The sequence below is a fragment of the Phalacrocorax carbo genome, chromosome 27, assembly GCF_963921805.1.
Source record: "Phalacrocorax carbo chromosome 27, bPhaCar2.1, whole genome shotgun sequence".
Classification (NCBI taxonomy): Eukaryota; Metazoa; Chordata; class Aves; order Suliformes; family Phalacrocoracidae; genus Phalacrocorax; species Phalacrocorax carbo.
This window is the reverse complement of record NC_087539.1, coordinates 2,918,876-2,937,880: the sequence shown is the minus strand read 5'-3', so window position 1 is coordinate 2,937,880 and position 19,005 is coordinate 2,918,876. Positions and strand designations below refer to the sequence as shown.

General features: G+C 52.3%; 1 protein-coding gene across 1 annotated transcript; it reads right to left on the bottom strand.

Annotated features, from left to right (window-relative positions):
- Window positions 1-13,904: 13,904 nt before the first annotated feature.
- AQP5 (aquaporin 5) lies at window positions 13,905-17,571 on the bottom strand. Its single transcript, XM_009511035.2, has 4 exons — window positions 17,157-17,571; window positions 15,563-15,727; window positions 15,260-15,343; window positions 13,905-14,692 (listed from the first exon to the last, which is right to left on the bottom strand). Exons 1-4 carry the CDS (start codon window positions 17,517-17,519, stop codon window positions 14,507-14,509), a joined length of 798 nt encoding a protein of 265 aa, XP_009509330.1. The 5' UTR covers window positions 17,520-17,571; the 3' UTR covers window positions 13,905-14,506.
- Between the last annotated feature and the right edge of the window lie 1,434 nt (window positions 17,572-19,005).

The window sequence follows — 19,005 nt, the reverse complement described above, 5'->3', positions numbered from 1 at the left end:
TGCTACAGCTGACAGGTAGGTCATCAGGACTCCCGGTTTTAGTTAGGTGGGTCATTATGATTCATTACAGGATTTTTTTAAGTGGAGCTGTTGCAAAAAATATAGTTGTTGCCGAAGCTTACGCCTTCAGCGAGGTTTTTTTTGTTGTTGTTGCTGTTTCTCTTATCTTTTCTATTTTTTTCCACTTCTTGGACCAAAGGAGTGACCTATCGTTTTCCTCGTTTCAGGTGAGATGGCTCCTTATTGCCACAGTGCATCTTGCATGGAGAAATGATTTCTCTTCCCACAGGGCTGCCCTTTCAAACACCTTTGGTTTGAGTTAAAAGACATGAAGAAAAAAGCAAAAGCAAAAATTTTAAAAGAAGACTCTGGGTACTCAAGCACTTGCTTCCTGCAGTGTAAAATTCAGGTTACAGCTCATCAGCTGGACAGACACCACTTTTGATCCAAGCCTGGTTTTGTTTCCCAAGGCCAGATCTGAAATTGGGGCCGTTCACCGTCATTTCTTCGATTTGGGGACGACGGGAGGCGCTGTGAGCAGCTGCAGAGCTGGCTCAGCATTTTTCCCCATGGGACATCCAGGCTCAGCCCCGGAGCTGGGGGAACATTTGGAATTCATCAGACCAAGGACAATAATTTTGCAGGGACGTTTCCTGGGAACTGGGCTTATTTTTTGAAATCCTTGAGTCCAGTGAAGGAAAAAAGGCTTGAAAAAGCAAAACCAAGGGTAGCCCTAAAGAACCGGATCTGGCCCCGGAGGAGAGGGTGCTGACAGCTCTGGGGGGATACGGAGCTCCCCGAAGATGCTGGGAGGTCAGATGAGCTTTTGAGTGCTCGTCATTTGGAGGATTGATGGCAGGCTGTGTTTCTGGGGCAGTTCTGAGGTATTTGGTGAGCTTTTGGATAAGGAATGTCTATGGTTCTGTGCTCAGGGGACTAAATCTGCTCTTTTCACAGAGATATGGTCAATGGGCAGATTAAAGCAAGTCTTAGAAAGCTGGGCCATGTTTCTCCCTCACCCCAACACCAGCAACCAGAAGAGATGAGGGCTCCAAGTCCTGATTTCTCTGCCACTTACTGTCCTTTCTTCCTGGAACCTTTCTTCTCATGGTGGGATAATTATTATAATTCTACCAAAGAGATTTCTGTAATTATTGTTACTGTCAAAATATGGCTGGTGTTCAGGGGACACTCGTCCTGAAGAGTCTTTTAATTAGGCCCAACAATGGCCTTATGAGAAAGCCTGACATCAGTGGAGGAAGGTAGGAGATTAATTAGCTCAACCTTTGGAGGAGAGGTCCAGATCTCTTACCCATCACTTGGGTGGGATATTTATTAATGCCACCAAATTAGCTCACGATGACACTGTTTGCGATGTCCCCCTGGCCCAGGCAGACACACGCGCTATCCGCAGCGGTGGGGGGCTCAGGAGAAGAGAGCTTCACCTCAGCCAGCGCAGTGCTTGTCGTGTTTCATCTTGGTTTCCTTAATTGTGGCTTCAAGTGTCCGGGTCGGTTGGAGAAATGTCCTGCAGGACACTTTCTTTGCTGTCCAGGAGTGATTTTCACCAGCCTGTTGGGATGCCGTGGTCTCCCCTTTCCAAGCATCCTCCGTGGTCTTCCCCCATCCACCTGGGTTGCGTTGCTGGTGGCTCTCCCACATTGGAGAACCGCACCATGGGGGCATAAACCTGTGCTTTAAGATGCACATGCAGCTCTGGATTTTGTCCCATTCTATGACTTGGAGAGGTTTTAATGGACAGCAGGTGGCAGCCTTCCTCTGCCCATCCTTCCTCTGCCTGCCCTTCCGCTGCCTCGGCCTCCTCCTGGCTGCTCGGAAACTCCCCGGACACCCGGTCTGTCCCTGCGAGGACCGAAGCGATGTGATGGCCCTCTCTTCGGGGATGGAAGACCCCAGGCTGGGGGACGCTGTCAGTGGCAGCACGGTGATGCCACAGCCCAGTTGGGTTGGTTTTGGTACAAATCCTTGCTCTGTGTGCACCTTTGGAGACGCTCCTTTGAGGACACACAAGCATCCTGCACTGATGGAGCATGGACCAAAGAAGCTGATAAGGGAAAACTCCTGGACTGTACTCCATGTCCACCCACCCTTGGATAAACTCACCCGTACTCCATCCAACCTTTGCTGCCTTTTCCCGTTATGTCCCACCAGGACTGGCTGCGTGGCCGACCTGCCCACTTCTGCTGGTCTTGGTCGCTGCAAGCGTGGGGAGAGGCAGGAGGAGCCAGGCTGCTCTGATGGGGATGGTGTGACGTGGCCTTGCTGGCCTGTCCAAAATCAGGCTGGAAACAAGATGAGTTTCTGTTTAAGCCTGCTCTTAAACTATAACACAGGACTGGCGAGCCTCATTCTGCCACCAGCCAGCTCCAGCTCTGGGGCTCGATTTCCCCGCCTGGAGTGACAGTGTCGGGCTGGCATGCCTTGATGCCGCCAGGCACCAACCTGAAGGCACCCACAGAGACACCAAACTGCTCCAGTGCTACTGTCCTGTAGCTGCAGGTGCAGCATTTACTGCAAGCAAGGAGGAATAAAGGCTTTGCCTTCACCTTCTTGGATCCTCTACAAAGAGACCTTCATTTCCCACAGGGGTGCATGTCAGGTCTAACCCAGCACAAGAGAGCAGGGGATGGCAAAGCTTTCCCCTGTGTGTCCCCCCGCACAGCAGTTCAGAGCCCGGTGCCCCGTGAATCAGCACTCTCCACTCTCATTTTCCCCATGGCTGAAGGTGTTTGTGGCCAGTCAGAGGCAATTTTATACCCATGTGTCAGAGTGTGCTGCCTCTCGCTGGCAGCGGCTGCTGCCAAGGCATAACTGGGCAAAGACAGACCTTCTCGGGTCAGTAGTTTAACCTGAAACACCTCCTTTGGGGTGACGCTGAGTGCATGGTTTCAGTTTCAGCATCTTTGGTCTTTTTTCTGTGTTTTGCTTTCAGGTGTTTAAGAGCAAAGGGAGGGCCATGAAATAGAAATATTTTTGCCTTCCCAGCAAGGTATTTTGGCAGCTCTGAAGGGACACAGATTATTTTCCTGCCTGTTTTCACTTTTGTGCATGCTTTTTAGGCAGGAAACAGTAGCTGCCTTTGATACTTCAAGGTCAAGGGCCTGCAGCCTCCTGGCTTGCACTTGTGGCTGACCCTTGATGCCAGGGAGGAAGAGTGTGGTGGGGTGCAGAGATGGTGCTGAGCTACATGGTAGGCTGTGATAAGCTCATTTGGAGCCATGTGCCCTTAAGACTAGGGGTCAATGCCATGTAGCTCTTCCTGAAATCAAGCTCAGGCTGTATCTACCCCGTGGTAGATCTTGATTTTTGATGAATCTATTACTTTTCTCCCTTTGCTGTTAACACAGGGTCATGGTTTAACCTCAGCTGGCAACTAAGCACCGTGCAGACACTCACTCACTCATCCCAGTGGGATGGGGGAGAGAACTGGAAGGGTAAAAGTGAGAAAACTCCTGGGTGGAGATAAAGACAATTTGACAGGGAAAGCAAAAGCCATGCACACAAGCAAAGCAAAATAAGGAATTCATTCCCTCCTTCCCACGGGCAGGCGGGGCTCAGCCATCCCAGGACAGCAGGGCTCCGTCATGCCTAACGGTGACTGGGGAAGGCAAACGCCATCCCTGCCAGCGTCCTCCCTTCCTCCTCCTCCCCCGGCTCTATATGCTGAGCATAATGTCATATGATATGGAATATCCCTTTGGTCAGTTGGGGGTCACTGTCCTGGCTGTGTCCCTTCCCAGCTTCTTGTGCCCCCCCTGCCCACTCGCTGGTGGGGTGGGGTGAGAGGCAGCAAAGGCCTTGACTCTGTGCAAGCCCTGCTCAGCAGTAACTAAAACTTCACTGTGTTATCAACACTGTTTCCAGCACAAATCCAAAACACAGCCCTGTACCAGCTACTATGCAGAAAATTAACTCCATTCCAGGCAAACCCAGCACATTCTCCACCCCTTATTCCATACCATTTACATCATGCTCAGGTCTCAAACCATCCAATACATCCTTCTTAACCATCCCCTCGCCCCTTCCCTTCCTTTGATACAACACACAGATATCATTTATCATTCCCTTAGCCTATGGGCCACCCCTATGAAATGCCTGTAAAATGTCTATAAATGGCCACAAAATGTCCACTGAGTTCATTCAGTCCATGACTTTGGGCTCCATCTGTTCTGGTGGTCACTCAGGGCAGGAGAGGTGGGGTGTTGCGTGGAGTTACTGGGCACCAAAGCCAGCTCAGGTCGGGTCAGTGCTGCACTTGCACTGCTCCTTGTAATGCTTATCCTCCATCCATTCAGGCAGTTCCTGCTGCAGTAATTCCCATAACACGCAACTCACATCATGGGTTACAACAATTTAAAGGTAGAACCATTACAGTCTCCACCCCTGGCCCCTTTGGATCAGACCTTCAGGTTTAACATTGCAGTGAACTCTTCCCTTTGCCCCTGCTCCGGCTTGGACTTACCCACAGACTGCAGTCCCTTAGGGTTGTACCTGCTCCAAGCGGGGCCTTATCTATGCGCCACGGCCTCTCTGGGGGTGTTACCTGCTGTGGCATAGACTTATCCACAGTCATCTTGAGGTGCGCCTGCTCCAGCGTGGCCTTATCCATGGCCCACAAAGCCTTCAGAGATATACCTGCTCCAGAATGGCCTTACCCATGGCCACAGCCCCTTCAGAAGCAAACCTGCTCCAACACAGCCTTGCCCATGGCTGCGGTCCCTCCAGGGGAGTACCTGCTCTGTCGTGGGTTAGCCATGGCTGCGGTCCCTCCAGGGGAGTACCTGCTCTGTCGTGGGTTAGCCATGGCTGCGGTCCCTCCAGGGGAGTACCTGCTCTGTCGTGGGTTAGCCATGGCTGTGGTCCCTCCAGGGGAGTACCTGCTCTGTCGTGGGTTAGCCATGGCTGCGGTCCCTCCAGGGGAGTACCTGCTCTGTCATGGGTGATCCATGGCTGTGGTCCCTCCAGGGGAGTACCTGCTCTGTCGTGGGTTAGCCATGGCCACACGCTTTGAGGTGCTCCAGCATGACTTCATGCACAGCCACTGATGCTTCAAGGTGTACCTTCTCCAGTGTGGACTTATCCTTGGGCCACAAATCCCTCAGAGGCAGACCTTCCATGGCACAGACATAACCATGGCCACAGACACTTTGAGATATACCTGCTCTGGTGTGGACTTATTCATGGCCACAGTCACTTTGGGGTGCCTTCTTTCCACACCGACTCATTCTAAAGGTCACAGTCCTTTTGACTCGAGCTCACACTGGAGTTCCAGCCTGCCCAGTGCAGCAGCACAGACACAGCAGCGATGCCCTGGCCATCTGCCAGCCCGGGCACATCGCCATTGCTGCTATCAAAATATTCCCAGGCACAGCACAGTCAGACGATCAGCAGTACGGCAGCACAGCACGCAGTGAAAGCCAAAAAACAGCCACTAACGAGCACTAGACTCCGACACAGGGTAAGGCAAGCAAGCCCCACGGCAAGCACAGGAGCCTGCTAAATGGCAATAGCAGCTATAACAGCTACAAATTTGACCTAGCACATTCTGATCAAACCTGTTGTTATCTCAAACCTTTTGTTGGGCGCCAGCAAGGAGAGTTGTGGTTTAATCCCAGCCAGCAACTAGGCACCACGCAGCTGCTCGCTCGCTCCCCTCCGGGTGGGAAGAAGGTGAGAATGGGAAGGGTAAAAGAGAGAAAACTCCTGGGTGGAGATAAAGACAGTTTAACAGGTAAAGGAAAAGCCGTGCACGCAAGCAAAGCAAAACCAGGCATTCACTGACTGCTTCCCACGGGCAGGCGGGGCTCAGCCATCCCAGGACAGCAGGGCTCCGTCACGCCTAACGGTGACTGGGGAAGGCAAACGCCATCCCTGCCAGCGTCCTCCCTTCCTCCTCCTTCCCCCAGATTTATATACTGAGCATGACGTCATATGGTGCATTATCAACACTGTTTCCAGCATAAATCCAAAACATAACCCCATACTAGCTACAACAAAGAAAATTAACTCAGTCCCACCCCAAACCAGCACACATAGCAGAGGGAAACTGGGTGAGATCCTGCTTGTCTCCGGCTCCCGTCACTCTCCGGTCCCTGAGCACCCTTCGTGATACACACTTGGGTGCCAAAGGCATGCTTCCCACATGGGAAACTTGAACGTGAGCCTGGAGGAGTGGAAGTGATTTCATTAGCAGGTGGTTGGATAAGAAACCAGCTTGCACCCGTGCCAGGCTAGGAGATGGGAATTGCAGGCAAAAGGCATTGGGGTCAAGCATGGGGGGGCCTCACATTTGGGATCTGGACACCCGATGGGTGTCCGGCTGTGGTGACACTGCTGCAAGGGTGTCCCTGCTGCTTCTCCTCATCAGTGGGAACCACTGGTCATTGAGGATCGCGTGAAGGTCAGATTAGCTCTGTCCTGGGTTAACTAGGGCATTTTACCTCCTTTGGCTGAAACCCCAGCAATCAGCCTCAGCAGGTGGAGCAGGACACGGGACGCGGCCGAGCCCTCGCTGCCTGCAAAGCCTGGTGCTCAGTCTTTCTGTAGTCTTCAGCCCTGCAAGTCTGCCATACCTTCTGCTCCTTGGCCCCTCCTTGGCCGGCCCTCCTGCTCCCCGGCCATCCTTCCTGCTCCCTGTGAGCTCTCGGCATGATGCTCTGCAGTGGAAGGTGGGTGCTCCCCTTTCACTTCTGGAGGAGAGCGGTTGCTGTGAGCCGTACCAGGTGCTGTTAGGAGGTTTTGAGCAAACTGTGGGTGTGCTGAGCACCCTCAGGCCCTCAGGGCACCCTGGCCCAGCACCAAGCGATTGCTGGTTTATGCTGGGGCCCTGCGGGAGCTGAACTGGGGCAGCTTTGGGCAAGTGAAGCTGTGAACGCACAGGGAGCTTCTGGGGCGATGCCCATAGGGTTGGGTGGCTGTGGGAAGGTTGGCTCAACACCTCAGTGGTTATGAGGCTGTAGCCTGCCAAAGCCCTGATTTAGGATTAGGGTGGTTTTTTAATTACCCTTCTTTATCTGAGACAAAGGGACATAGTGCTTTAATGGGTTATTTCTGCTAAATGTTCCCTTGGCTTTGAAATGTAGAAAACTTTGTTAGGTTTGGCTTTTCCTACCTGCCCATAATGCCATAAAATCTTCAAGACCCTAATGAGACAAGCGACCATTGTGCAATGGGCTAAGAAGTCCTCAGCAGAGTCTGGAGCAAACGTGGCAGAGGTTTTAATGTCACCCTCTTGACATCTATGGGCCCCTAGCAGGCTTGTGTGTGATTAAGTAACTCTCAACTCCTTAGCTTCACAGAAAATCCCCTGTTAGAGGTCTTCTTTGGCTGTTTGCAATGGCTTTTAGTTTGGCAGCAATAGCTGGTAACTGGCTGACTGGCCGATAAAACCTGATCGTGCCATAAATCAAAACTTCTCTGCTTTCAAATGCAGCAATTAATCTTGGGTGTGTCGGTGCAATTAGATGACAAATTATGCCTCAAGATTCACTTGTTTATATAGAGAAGCTGTGTTTGCTCAGCCGGGGATGTTTGGCTACGGTTTTCCGTCTACCCCAGGGGATGTTGAATGACAAACTTGGAGTTGCACCCTGCTGCAGCTGCAGAATCCAGCCTCTTTGGCCTCAGCTCCTTCACCTAGAGACTGAAAATTTGTCTGCCCACTTGCACTGACCACTTTTTGGCAACCTTGAATTGTCCGAGCCCTCCTTTTTTCAAGATTTAGTGTAGAATTTATTCTTGCAATGCTGAAGCCTTGGATTTGAGCCCCACTGGACTGGGGCAGGGGTTGCCTTCAGACCTGAAGCTCCCATGCCCAGGTAGAGGCACTCTGAGCAGCTGTGAGTACCTGACTTGATCTCTCTGGTCTAGTTTTGAGACTGTAGGGCTGGTCTTAAATAGCAACGGCACGAGTTGAAAGCTCAGCAGCTAATCTGCTGCCGGGTGGTTGCTCCTGATGATCCTGGTGCCGCGGGATGTCTCATTTACAGATAGCCTTGGAGCGTGCCTTGATGTGGGTGGATGCGCTTTGCGGTGGGGAAGAGTCTTATTAATGCCACAAAACGTCATTTTGCTTGAACCGCTGAAAAGTTGGGGTGACTGCTGGGGCAAAGGTTGTTTGTCAGATGCATTGCTGTTTACGTGAAAAAAAATTAATATTTGGAGGAGAGAAGGGATGAGTAAACTGAAGCACAGGCTCTCATTCTTGCACAGATGTTGCCTGTGGAGAGGGAGGCTGAGCTCTCCTGCTTAAGGGCGTTCAGCTGCGGTTTTGAGCTCAAAATCCAAAGCAAAACCCTAACACAGACAATATAGCAAAAATCCACGACAAAGATATATAGATAAAAACCCCCTGTCGATCCCACTGGTTCCAGCAGGTGTATATTTACACACTTGACTTAAAGTTTTATCAACTGATAACTGTTCTTACAGGATTGCTTTGTGAAACACCCATGTTTTCTTATCTAATTGGAACAAAATAAGCTGATAGCATTTTCTACACCCTGTGATGGTGATTGGTGCTGATAACAGCTATCATGATTTCTATGGACTCTAATCTCTAAGTGGGGGGCGATGGCTCTCAGTGAGAAAGAAATTGTTGTTTGGATAAGTAGCTTAAAGAATAAGGAATTTTTTGAGAGTGGAGAACGGTCTCATTTTCTGTAGCTGATGCTGCTTTGGCAGGAAAAGAGCTGCTCTGTCACCAAATAAATACAGCTTCTGTGAAGGGAAAAAAATCCCAGCTGTTGAAAGTTGAAAGAATTTTTGGGGAAGGGGAATTGATTTTTCTTTATTTGTGGCTTTTTTTTTTTTTAAAGGCAAATTGTGTAGGACATTTTAAGTTTGTTTTCATCCATTTCTTTTTTTCCAGGCTGCACAAGAGGGCATTATATCAACCTGCAGCTGCATCTTGCTTGTGGGCAAAAGAGCTCTTGCCATCTTGCCAAACAGGATTAATGTCAAGCCGGCAGAGAAGGGCCCGTATCCTGGAGGACACGTGCCAGAGGATTTGTTTTATTTCATTGGTTAGTGGTTATTTTTTAGGAGTTGTTTCTGAGCTGAACCGGTTCCCCGATCTCGTGCCCAGCCCCGCAGTTTTGCTGCATGGGGAGGGTCCTCACGGACTCGTCCTCCTTTGCTCCTGTGCATCCTGGTGCAGGTCTGGAGGAATGAGCCTGGGGACCTCTTGCTTTGGAGTAAACCAAATCCTGAGAGTGCATCTCCTCTGGGTGGAAGCTCGGGCAGTTCAGAGGATTCCACTGGGCTGTGGTTTAACAAAGCTGTGTTTAATCCCCTCCTTTCTTGCTAAATCCTCGCCTCTTCCTTGCTTACATGACCTGTGCCTGGGAAACCCTCCTGGCTCTGGAACTGACCTTTCCCAACAAAGCACCTTTGTCAGGCAGACCTCAGGGCTGCAGCGTTGCTCTTTTATTTTCCCTTCTTTACTTATTACTCTCTTTTTCTTTTTTTTTATTGATGGCACCACCCAGCAGCACAAGGACCCATTATATGAGCCACTGTTGGACTTTGCTTGTTTGCAGGAGGGTGATTTTAGAACAAAAGGGTAGCGGCAGGCTGTATCCTGGAAAGCGGAGGCCACAAGTTTGCACAGGAGGAAACTTGGCGGCAGAAGCGGAGCCCTGGTCCAGCTGGTGCTGGGCCTGCCGTCCCCATGTGCTGGGGGAGGGAGGGAACCGTGTTTTCACATGGGGTGATGTGGCTGATCTTTGGGGAAGGGTGGGTGGAAGCAAGAGGGGGGGTTTCCCTCTGGTGGACCTGTTCTGGTGAGGATTTTCCTGGCCTGGTGTCCATTGTCCATGGAGCCATCCCAGCAGAGGGCAGCAAGAGATGCCCTGGGCACCCATAGCTCTCCCATGGGTGTTGTTCCAGAGCACCCATTCTTGGTGCCAGGGCAGGCTGCCCTGTCCCCTTCTGGTCTCCCACCTTGGGGAACCTGCTAATAACCTCCATCTCTGCTGGGCTTTAAAGAGGCTGTAGGAAGTAGGAAGAGAGACACCATGCAGATCTGCTCCTGCCCTCCCTGCTCTCTGGACATCTTCTGATCTTCTCTTCATTTGCATGGTTTATATGGGGGCAGGGCTCATCTTATCCTGTATTTCCATGTATTATAGTGCTGCATCTCCCCACATCTGCCCACGCACACAGCAGGATCTCGGTGTACCGCAGCGATGCTGGAGCAAGGACCAAGCGGGGCACTGGTGGCTTTTCACACTCATGTGAACGCGGCAGCTTGTCCCAGCGGTGCCCGTTACCGGTGGGTATCAAAGCCCATCCCAAGGCACTGCTGCGTTCAACACCAAATCAGGCATAATATGAGCTGGTGAGTAAAACACAAATTATGGCGGCCGCTCTTCAGGCAGAGGCTGCATCACCTGGCTGGGGTGATGCCTTTTGACAACAGGAAGGGTGGCTGTTGGCCCTCAGTGGTTGTGCGAGCTGTTTTCTGGCTCGTAATGAATTGGTACTGCAGCAACTGTAGGCTGGGCAGAGTCCGAGTAGGAGGGGGAGGACTCGGTGCTTGTGCTCAAGAGGAGCCGTGTGCTGGCACAGTCTGCGCCATGACTAATGCCAACACCCATGCCAGCCTCTGCCACGTCTCTGTGCAGTGGTTTCTCCTCTGGCAGCATTTCTGCCCATCAGCCCTGGATGATGCACTGGAAACTCCTTTATTTGCAAGCCTTGCACATCTGCCAGTGCAGTGTGGAGCTACGTGCCCGGGGGAGGACGTCTCTAGGGCGGCTTCTTCGTGGCTCACGTTGCTCTGGAGTTGGTCTCTGGATGCTTGGCACTCTCTAACAAAGAGGTGGAAATCCTCCTGGGGGGGAGGTTTGCTGCCCCGTGTTGCTTGGACTTTCTGGGGACAGTTGATGTGCTGCAAGACGCCTCTGCAGCGCTCTTCTATCTTCCCTGGAGTCTGCCTGGTTTCTCTTTCATCTCTCCTGTTTTCAACAAGCAGGACTGGGCACTGCTCTGCTTTGTCCTCCAGGTGAAATCAGCCTCGTGCTTTTCATGTGAAGTCAGAAACTGCGGCAGAGCACTTAAGGTTGCAAAACAGTCCGAGCTGGTAGCAGGGTAGAAGGGATGTGCTCCCAAATTGTGGAGCATTATCCCTTCTCGGTCAGGGGTGGAGAGATGGAGAGAGCTAGGGCTGAGTCTCTGCAAGTGACTGAAGCAAAGAGGTGCCTGCAACCTGTTGAAAAATCTTTGTTTAGTTGAGATATTGCTGCTGGGTCTTGCTTCTCCTCAAGCACCTGGTTCTTTTCCCTCTCTCTACAACGGCCCAGCAAGCTTGTGGTTCAGGGCCTTCAAATGATACGCAGACAGAGCTGCTAAAGACCTTCCTTCAATAGACTGAAAGCCCTTTGATATGTAAAGAGATATAAGGTTTCTAGATTGTTGCAACATGTGAAAATAGTTGGGTTTTTCTTCCCTGCCACGAAAAAAAAAGAAATTTTTTAAGCTGTGCAGTAATTACCTGCTAATGGAAAAGATACTCAAGAATGAGAAAGTCTGTGAAATCCTCTTAGTGCAAAGAAATTGCTGGCAGGCATGTTTAGGAAATAACTACGTCCATTGCCCCCTTCTTAGTCATGGCAAATAGGTACAAGAACGATATGCTGAGGTGCTTTGGTGTAATGGTTTCACCTTTAGATCTCTAAAATAGGAAAAAAAATCAGCTGATAATATAAAACACCAAATAGTTCACTTTTTTATTACCAGACTGGTGGTCAGCAGTAACAGTCTCATTAAAAATGGGGTTGAGAAGCCTGAATGTTTAAAAATATTTCTCTATTGTTTTTTAAGTGCTGCTGATCCCATTTCTGGGAACAGGCGGGAGGACCTCAGGGTTTCCCAGCCAGGACCTGGGCTCTGCCCCCTGCCTGTCCTGGTGAAGGGGAGGTTGTGGCACTTGCTGGATGCCAGGGCTTGGTCTGGATTAAATGCAAACTCTCTGCCTGGATTAAGTGCAACATGGACCAGTGAGAAGCTGGGGGGGGAAGGTGTGCTGGGGCTCATGCTGAGCACCAGACCTCTGCACCATGTGGGGATGCTGCCGGCTTCCCTGGCATGCTCACCAGGCTCCAGCCTGCGTTCACCCGGTAGTTTAGGGTCTGCTCCTGCCTGTGCATTGGGGAAGGGGATTAATTGCTTGTGCCCCCTTCCCACTGACCCCAGCCCTGCATAGGGCCATTCTGCCCGTGCGTTTGAGCCAGGCCCTGGATGCTTTTCGTGCTGACGCAAAGCTGCTGCCGCAGGATCTTCTGATTCATCCCCACGGAGGGCTCACACCCAGGCTGGGTTTCTTCTCCCAGTTGTTGATCTCATTGGTGGTGCTGGTGTGGGCTGGGGCCCTCCATGGGTGCTGTTGTGGCCCCCAGTTCCCACTACAGGATGGGGTATGGGGTATACCAGGACTCCTGGATCCCTTCTCCAGTACTAGGGTGGATGGAGGATGGGGTTTAGAGCAGCAAAGCAAGGGGGATGCCCAGCTTTCCCTGCTCTGGGGGGTGGGGCGGTGGGTCTGAATGCACCCTTTGGGTGCATCTTCAGGGTCTAGGCGTGCAGTGGAAGGAGACCATGGGATGCAGCTTCCGGGGATGCTGGTCTGCCCTGGCCCATGCTTCACTGTGGGTTGCTACGGAGGAGCATCTCTGGGATCTGGAGGTGCTTTAACATTTCCCTGGGGCTGGTGTCCGTAGAGCGTCTCCCATGCCATATGTGACTGTGCTGCCCTTTCCCAATGAGAAACGGGCTTAATATTCTTGTCCCTTACAAAAGGGGAAACTGAGGCACAGTAGGGTCACAGATCTCAGCCCATCTCTGAGGAGGGGGTGAAGTGGGAGGGTTAAGACAGGGTCCAGGGCTGCATTTCTAGCTTCCTAGCTCTGTTGCTGACCAGTGTAACCCAAACTAAGGGCTTTCCCCCCTCCTTTTCTCCTCCTGCTTGTCACCAACCTCTTCTGTTGAGAACTGGGGGGACCAAAAGAAAATGAGGGACAAGGGTCTGCTGCTACCCAGGCTCATGCAGTGCCACAGCCTGGATTGCAAATCTGCTTAGGCGTGCTGAAATATAGGTGATGCTGCTTATCCTCCCTGGCACTGCCATGAGAAGGTGGTATAACCTGTCTGATTGTGATCGAGCTGAATCTGGGATCGGGGAGCTCCCAGGCAAGTGTCTCCTACCTCCTCGGGGTCCATGCCCAGTGGAAACCTCTTCTTTGCAGCAAGAAGAGGGGCTGTGACACAGGGCTTTGCATAGGGCTGGATTTAGGGAGCTGGTGGGAGAGTCAGCTGGGACGGCGCCAGCATGCAGCGTCCCCATGCCCAGGTTGGGAGCGAGATGCTTTGGCAGAGGGTTGTGGCTGAACTGGAAGAGCAGGGCTACAGCAGAAGGTCAGGGTGAAGATGTGGGTTTGGCAGCTGGCGAGGGGGCTGGGGAAGCATTGTGGGTCAGTTTTTGAGGGCACCCATGGAGCTGTCTGGGAGAACTGGTATGGCGAAGGCCATGCCTGAGTCAAGCTGGCAAAATGTGTGAAGGATTGCTGCTGGCTCCTCCCAGCTCATGTCAGCCTCGGAGATGGGCTTCAAACTGCCCTGGACCTGGCACTCTCCTGGTCTCGACCCACTCCAACACTAGTGTCTATTTCTCCTTCTTGGGATTAATGACACTCACCTCCCAGGCAACCTGCTCATGGTGCCAGCTGCTATGGGTTTTGGTGTCCAAGCACTTGCTCTTGCCCTGGCTTTTTGGAATGGCTTTGCATCCTGCTTAACCCATTTTTGCTCCTAAAATTTGATACCCAAGCAGACTTGCACCCATGACTTTTTTAAAATTCCCTTTATTCACAATAAATACTATATTACAAAGATCTCAACACAAAATCTAAAAATCAGGTTCTTTCTGCAGCCATGAATAAATAGGACTCACCAGCACCAGCTAACACATGAAAGAGTATCTATGAGCAGAGTGGGCCCTGTGGAGGGGAGAAACTGGGGGATTTTGCTGCACCCACCTGCCCAAAGCGGTCATTATTCGTTGCTGGTATCTACACAGTGTTTCCATCCCCCCGGCCATCAGATGCAGGGGTGAAATCATGTGTGTGCCAGAATGTGTGGTCTCAGGCCTCTGAAAATTGTGCAACACTTGTACCTACGAGGGCAGGGATGCAGCTGAGTGGGTGTAAAACCACAGCTGAGAGGCTGCCTTGGGCTGAGACTCCTTCACTGGGCTTAGATGGCTGCAGTTAAGCTAGGAGAGGTTCTAGCGCTCACACTCACATAGAGGGATTAGATACACAGACACTGCAATGCTCCTTTCTTAGTCACAGATGGTCTTTGAGTTATAAGACTCCTGCTTAAGAGTTTACTGTAGCTGGATGTGTTCATTGCTTGGCTTTGGTGCACACATGAGCCCATGTGTGGGGCTTCCTTCCCTCCTTTTGCTTTATTTTTTTTCCAACTGTTCCTACGGTGGGGTCAACTCCATGGACTTCTTCCTCTCCTCTCTCTGCTCTTCCCACTCTTCCTCTGACTCATAGGTGCCCTTGATGATGGCAACCCTATCTGACATGTTCATGCAGTAGGGGACGAGGATGTAGAAGTAAAGCAGAGCGGCCAAGCAAGCCCCGAGAATGGGGCCGACCCAGAACACCTAGAAAGCAACGAAGGAGAGGGTGAGAGCAGGCCCAACCATCACACCAGCATCTCTTGCTGCTCCACGTCGCCTAGCCCATGTAGAGATGCAAATACCCCTTCCAGGAGACTTCTTGGGCTGAAATCCCCCAACCTTTGCTCACTGAAAACATAAAGCTCTTTATGAGTGCAGAGATGTGGTGTGCTGGAAAGGAGGCACCAAGCCTGCTCTGCAAGGCTGGGCCTGAGCTTGCAGGCAGTGCTGGGTGAGTGGAAAGCCTAAGCTGGGCTTTGTGGGCTTTATTGACCTCAGATGATGCCCCAGCTCAGCACGTGCCATTGCACGGGAGGGGTTTACCCTTGTCCCCTTGCTGTCTCTGTGCCATGGGAATAACCTGTTCCCATGCATCAAGGAGGACAACCTCCCTCGTTCTCCAGCCTCCTTTTGTCCTTCAGGCCTGCGATGGGCTCTGAAACCTCCTAGCCCTGTAACCCCCACGGCAGTCGCTGCTCTCTCCCCTCGTTGCCTGCATCTGGCCCCGGCAGCCCTGCGGCCAGCCTGTCCCGGCACGCTGCTGATGCTCACCCAGTGTGCGGGGCTGAACCTCCTCACGATGACTGCGGGCCCAAAGGACCGGGCTGGATTCATGGAGCAGCCGGTGAAGTAGATCTGTCAGTGCAGAAATGAGACCAGGTTAAGATGTATCACGTTGCTTAACAGATAGAACCCTTGCAGAACTGGGAACCCCCAATCATCGCAGAGAAGACCCCATATGTCCCATGTTGGCTCTCCTGATGCAGCTCTGTCTGGGACCAGCTGCAAGAGAGTATTTTGGGGAGCCCCGCCCTAGTGGGACCCTCCGCCCTGTCCTTCTGCCTGGACACTCACCCCCACCAAGTGGCCTACGGCGACGGAGAGGCCAATGGACAGTGCAGGGGAGCCCACGTTGCCGTTCCTCCGGTTGTCCGTGGATGCAAAGATGCATGCGGCCAGCTGGAAGGTGAGGATGATCTCCACCACGAGGGCTTGGCCTGGGGTCGTGTTGTTGTTGAGCTGCAAACCATCAAGAGTGATAATAATTAACCATCCCTATGGCTCAGCATCACCAGGAGGGCTCTTAGGTGCTTTGCGGGTGGGTTTGGGTTGGCAAAGCCATGCTCGAGAATCCCCCCAGGTCCCCTGCCCAGCCCTGGGCACAAGGTGCTGTGCTGGCCACTGCTTGGCCTCCTTTCCTTGAAAGGGAAGAAATTATCTTTCTTTCTGTTTAAAGCTCCAAAATCTGCCTCTCCTCGTGCCCCTCCCTTCTCGGGGCTCTCCACATCTCTCTCTGCTTGCTTGTCTCCGCAACACTCGCTGCTTTCCCACCAAATCACAAAGCGATGAGTCCCTTTTTTTTCCTGCATTTCTTTCCCCCTTGATCCTTGCAAGCTCTCGTACCCTGACTCTTCTCCCCTCCACTTTATGGAGCACCTCCCCAAGAAGCTGGGGAGCAGCCAGCAGCCACTGCGAAGGGGCACGGGATGAAGGGTGAGGGTTGGGCTGAAGGCTGGGGTGTGGTAATGGGGGTGAGACAGGCTGTTGCTGTCCCAGTGGCTCCGTGCTAACCACTGGGAACTGTCAGATGGACTCGACCCCACTGGGCATGGGAAGGGCAAAGTGACCCAAGCCATCACAGCTTGTTTTTTAGCTAAAGCTCACTGGTTTGGGACATGGAGCATGTGGGAATAAGATGCACTGCAGCACCTCATCCTAGTGATTGAACCCTCTGGCACATATCTGTGCTTCTCCAAAGGCTCCGGACCCGGCCATGGCTGGAGCAGCCACCGCTCCCATTCCAGGTGGTTTCCCAGCACTGCCCCAGGGGTTTGAGATGTGCTCCTCATCCCCGCTTATCTCAGAGGGTCCCACCATCTCCCCTCCTCCTCCCAGAGCAGCCCCTGCCCCTCGCAGCCTCTCTGTCCCCTCCTGCTCATTGCTACTTCTTCAGCTCTTCTCCACCACCTCTCTCCATCCACCTCTGTTTCCTAGCTCCCCCAGCACACTGGTTACAGTGGGCTTCTGCTCCCCCTGCCCGTACTGGTTTGACTGGGCTCTTCTCCCTGCCCTCCCCCTCTCCGTCCTGGCATGGCTCCTATCCCGGCACTAATCTCCAGGTGGAGAGGCTGCAGTCAAGAACATCTCAATGGTCCGGATGACTCTGACTCACTCGGGCCCTTAGGATAAAGGAAGCACTTATTAAAGGAGGAAAAAAACATGCCATTCATTACCCCACACAATAAAGCTGTCATGTCAATACTCTGCTGGCTATGCCGGTGTTTGCTCCTATCCCATTCCTGTCCCTCTGTGCATGCGGGACAATATACCGAGACCAACCATCGTTACGGATTTGGCTCTCCGGGTTGGCGCCGCTACTAGCTCCTCGCTCACAAGGAAAGGAAAGCCTGCACGGCAAGGCGAACCATCTGCAGCTAGGGAGACTTACCGCGTTGATGGCCAGGTTGCCACGGGTATTGACCGGCGTCACGCCATAGAGGATGCCAGCCCCGACGATGGCCCCAACCAGCTGGGCGATCACATAGAAGAGAGTCCGGAGGAAGGAGATCTGGTTCCCAACGAAGAAGGCGATGGTCACGGCTGGGTTGATGTGGGCGCCGCTGATGTGGCCAAATGCCTGTACCAGCGTGCCGATGGCCAGGCCGAACGCCAGCGAAATCTGAAGGATGCTGGGGAGGGCGGACGGCCACTTCAGGGCTGAGCCGAGGCCGATGAAGACGAAGATGAGCGTGGAGATAAACTCGACAAAGACGGATCGAGCAAAGGCCAGGGTTAATATTTCCTTCTTCATGGTGAGAGGCGGTGGAGGGCAGCTAGGAAGGAAGAAAGTTTAGGTTTCCTGTCTCCAGGCTCTTCTGTCTGCATGCAGTCGTAGGGCTATACCTATCTATATATGCAAGAGCTGCAGGGAGCTGTGTTACAAGGCGGTGGGTGGAGCCAGGGAATTAGCCAGTCCTCCCAAATTATCATGTGAAACTGGAAAAGTTTCCATCTGAAAATAACTTTGGAGCCTCTTGGTGAACCAGTGACTCAGATATTGGTGGCATTTCTTTCTCCTTCCCTCTGCAAACAAAGAACCCCTATAGGGTGTCTCTGTGGTCGTTAGATAACACGGTTGCATAACGATACTGCGCTCCCTCCTCTGCGATTCCCTTTTACTACCTCTCGCCAGGTTCTGGGTGTTGTGTTAGCAGAGGTGTAGTTAATATTCCCTTCCTGCATGTGCTTGCAGACCGGAGAGGGCTGTATTCTTGTTTGAAAAGTCTTGTTGCTGGTGTCGGGCTGGAGGAGCTCTCCTGGGGCAGGGCTCCCAGGGTGTTCAATTTACATGGGATATTGAAATGTAAAGCAAAGCTAAGCACCTGGAGCTGCTCCCAGGCTGCCAAGACAGCTCAACTCCAGGAAACAAGTGGCTTGCACTTGTCCTGGGAGCAGGGCAGGGTTTGGGGGATGCTTTGCCTAGCCAGGGAGCCACAGGCAAGCCGGGGCTTCCTCAAGTGCCTGGATAGAGGCTGGCTGGGATGGCATGGCTCGGATAAAGAGCGCTGATTGCTGCAGAGCCTGACTCTGGGCCTCTTTGCTGCCTTTCTGCTGTGCTGCTCCTTGCAGAGCATCGGGTGTGGGTTTCGCCAGCACGTGGGTTGGCAGTTGGGGGGTGCTCGCTGCCTGTAGCCAGGGAGGGTGTATCCTGCTCCTGTCATCTCGGGCCCTTTTCTTTTCTTTTTGCCTTTCAAGCTATTGCTCAATGAGGCCAATGATTTTGTTCTTGGGAATGCCAGCATAAAGCCACAGGCTTTGCAGGGACACAGGCCATGTTTACATGTCTCCTTTCATGATCCCGTGGCACTGCCCTCCATCCTAAATCTGTCCAGCTGCAAATCCTTGGCTGGCAGGGAGCGGAGCGGGGAGGCTCTCAGCACTGTGCAGCACAGAGCTGTCGGGGACTGAGCTTTTGGGGCAGAAAAAGGCTCCAGTGACACTTAACAATGAATTCTTGGTTCCCTCCTAGTCCTTGGAGCCTTGTGCCAGGATTATTTTTTTTTTAAATGAGTTTGGGTGCCAGGTCTGCCCTCCTTGCCTGATTGCATTTCTCAAGCAATGCCATCTCTCCATGCCTAACACAGCGAGCCTGGTCTGGGGTTGTCCATGGCTGCCACGTGCCTCTGCAGAAACAGCCACACTCCAGCACACGGTGAGCAAAGCTTTACATGCAGGAGATTGGTAAAATCATCTAAATCCCTCTGTAAATTTAATAAACCGCTAAAAAATTGCATTCA

What these genes read in the sequence shown, in the direction of transcription:
- AQP5 (XM_009511035.2), bottom strand. Translation starts at nt 17,519, where the DNA reads ATGAAGAAGGAAATATTAACCCTGGCCTTTGCTCGATCCGTCTTTGTC. An exon ending in CCGTAGGCCACTTGGTGGGG is followed by an intron (nt 15,344 to 15,562) that starts GTGAGTGTCCAG and finishes CTGCACTGACAG; the next exon opens with ATCTACTTCACCGGCTGCTC. An exon ending in GGTTCAGCCCCGCACACTGG is followed by an intron (nt 14,693 to 15,259) that starts GTGAGCATCAGC and finishes GTTGCTTTCTAG; the next exon opens with GTGTTCTGGGTCGGCCCCAT.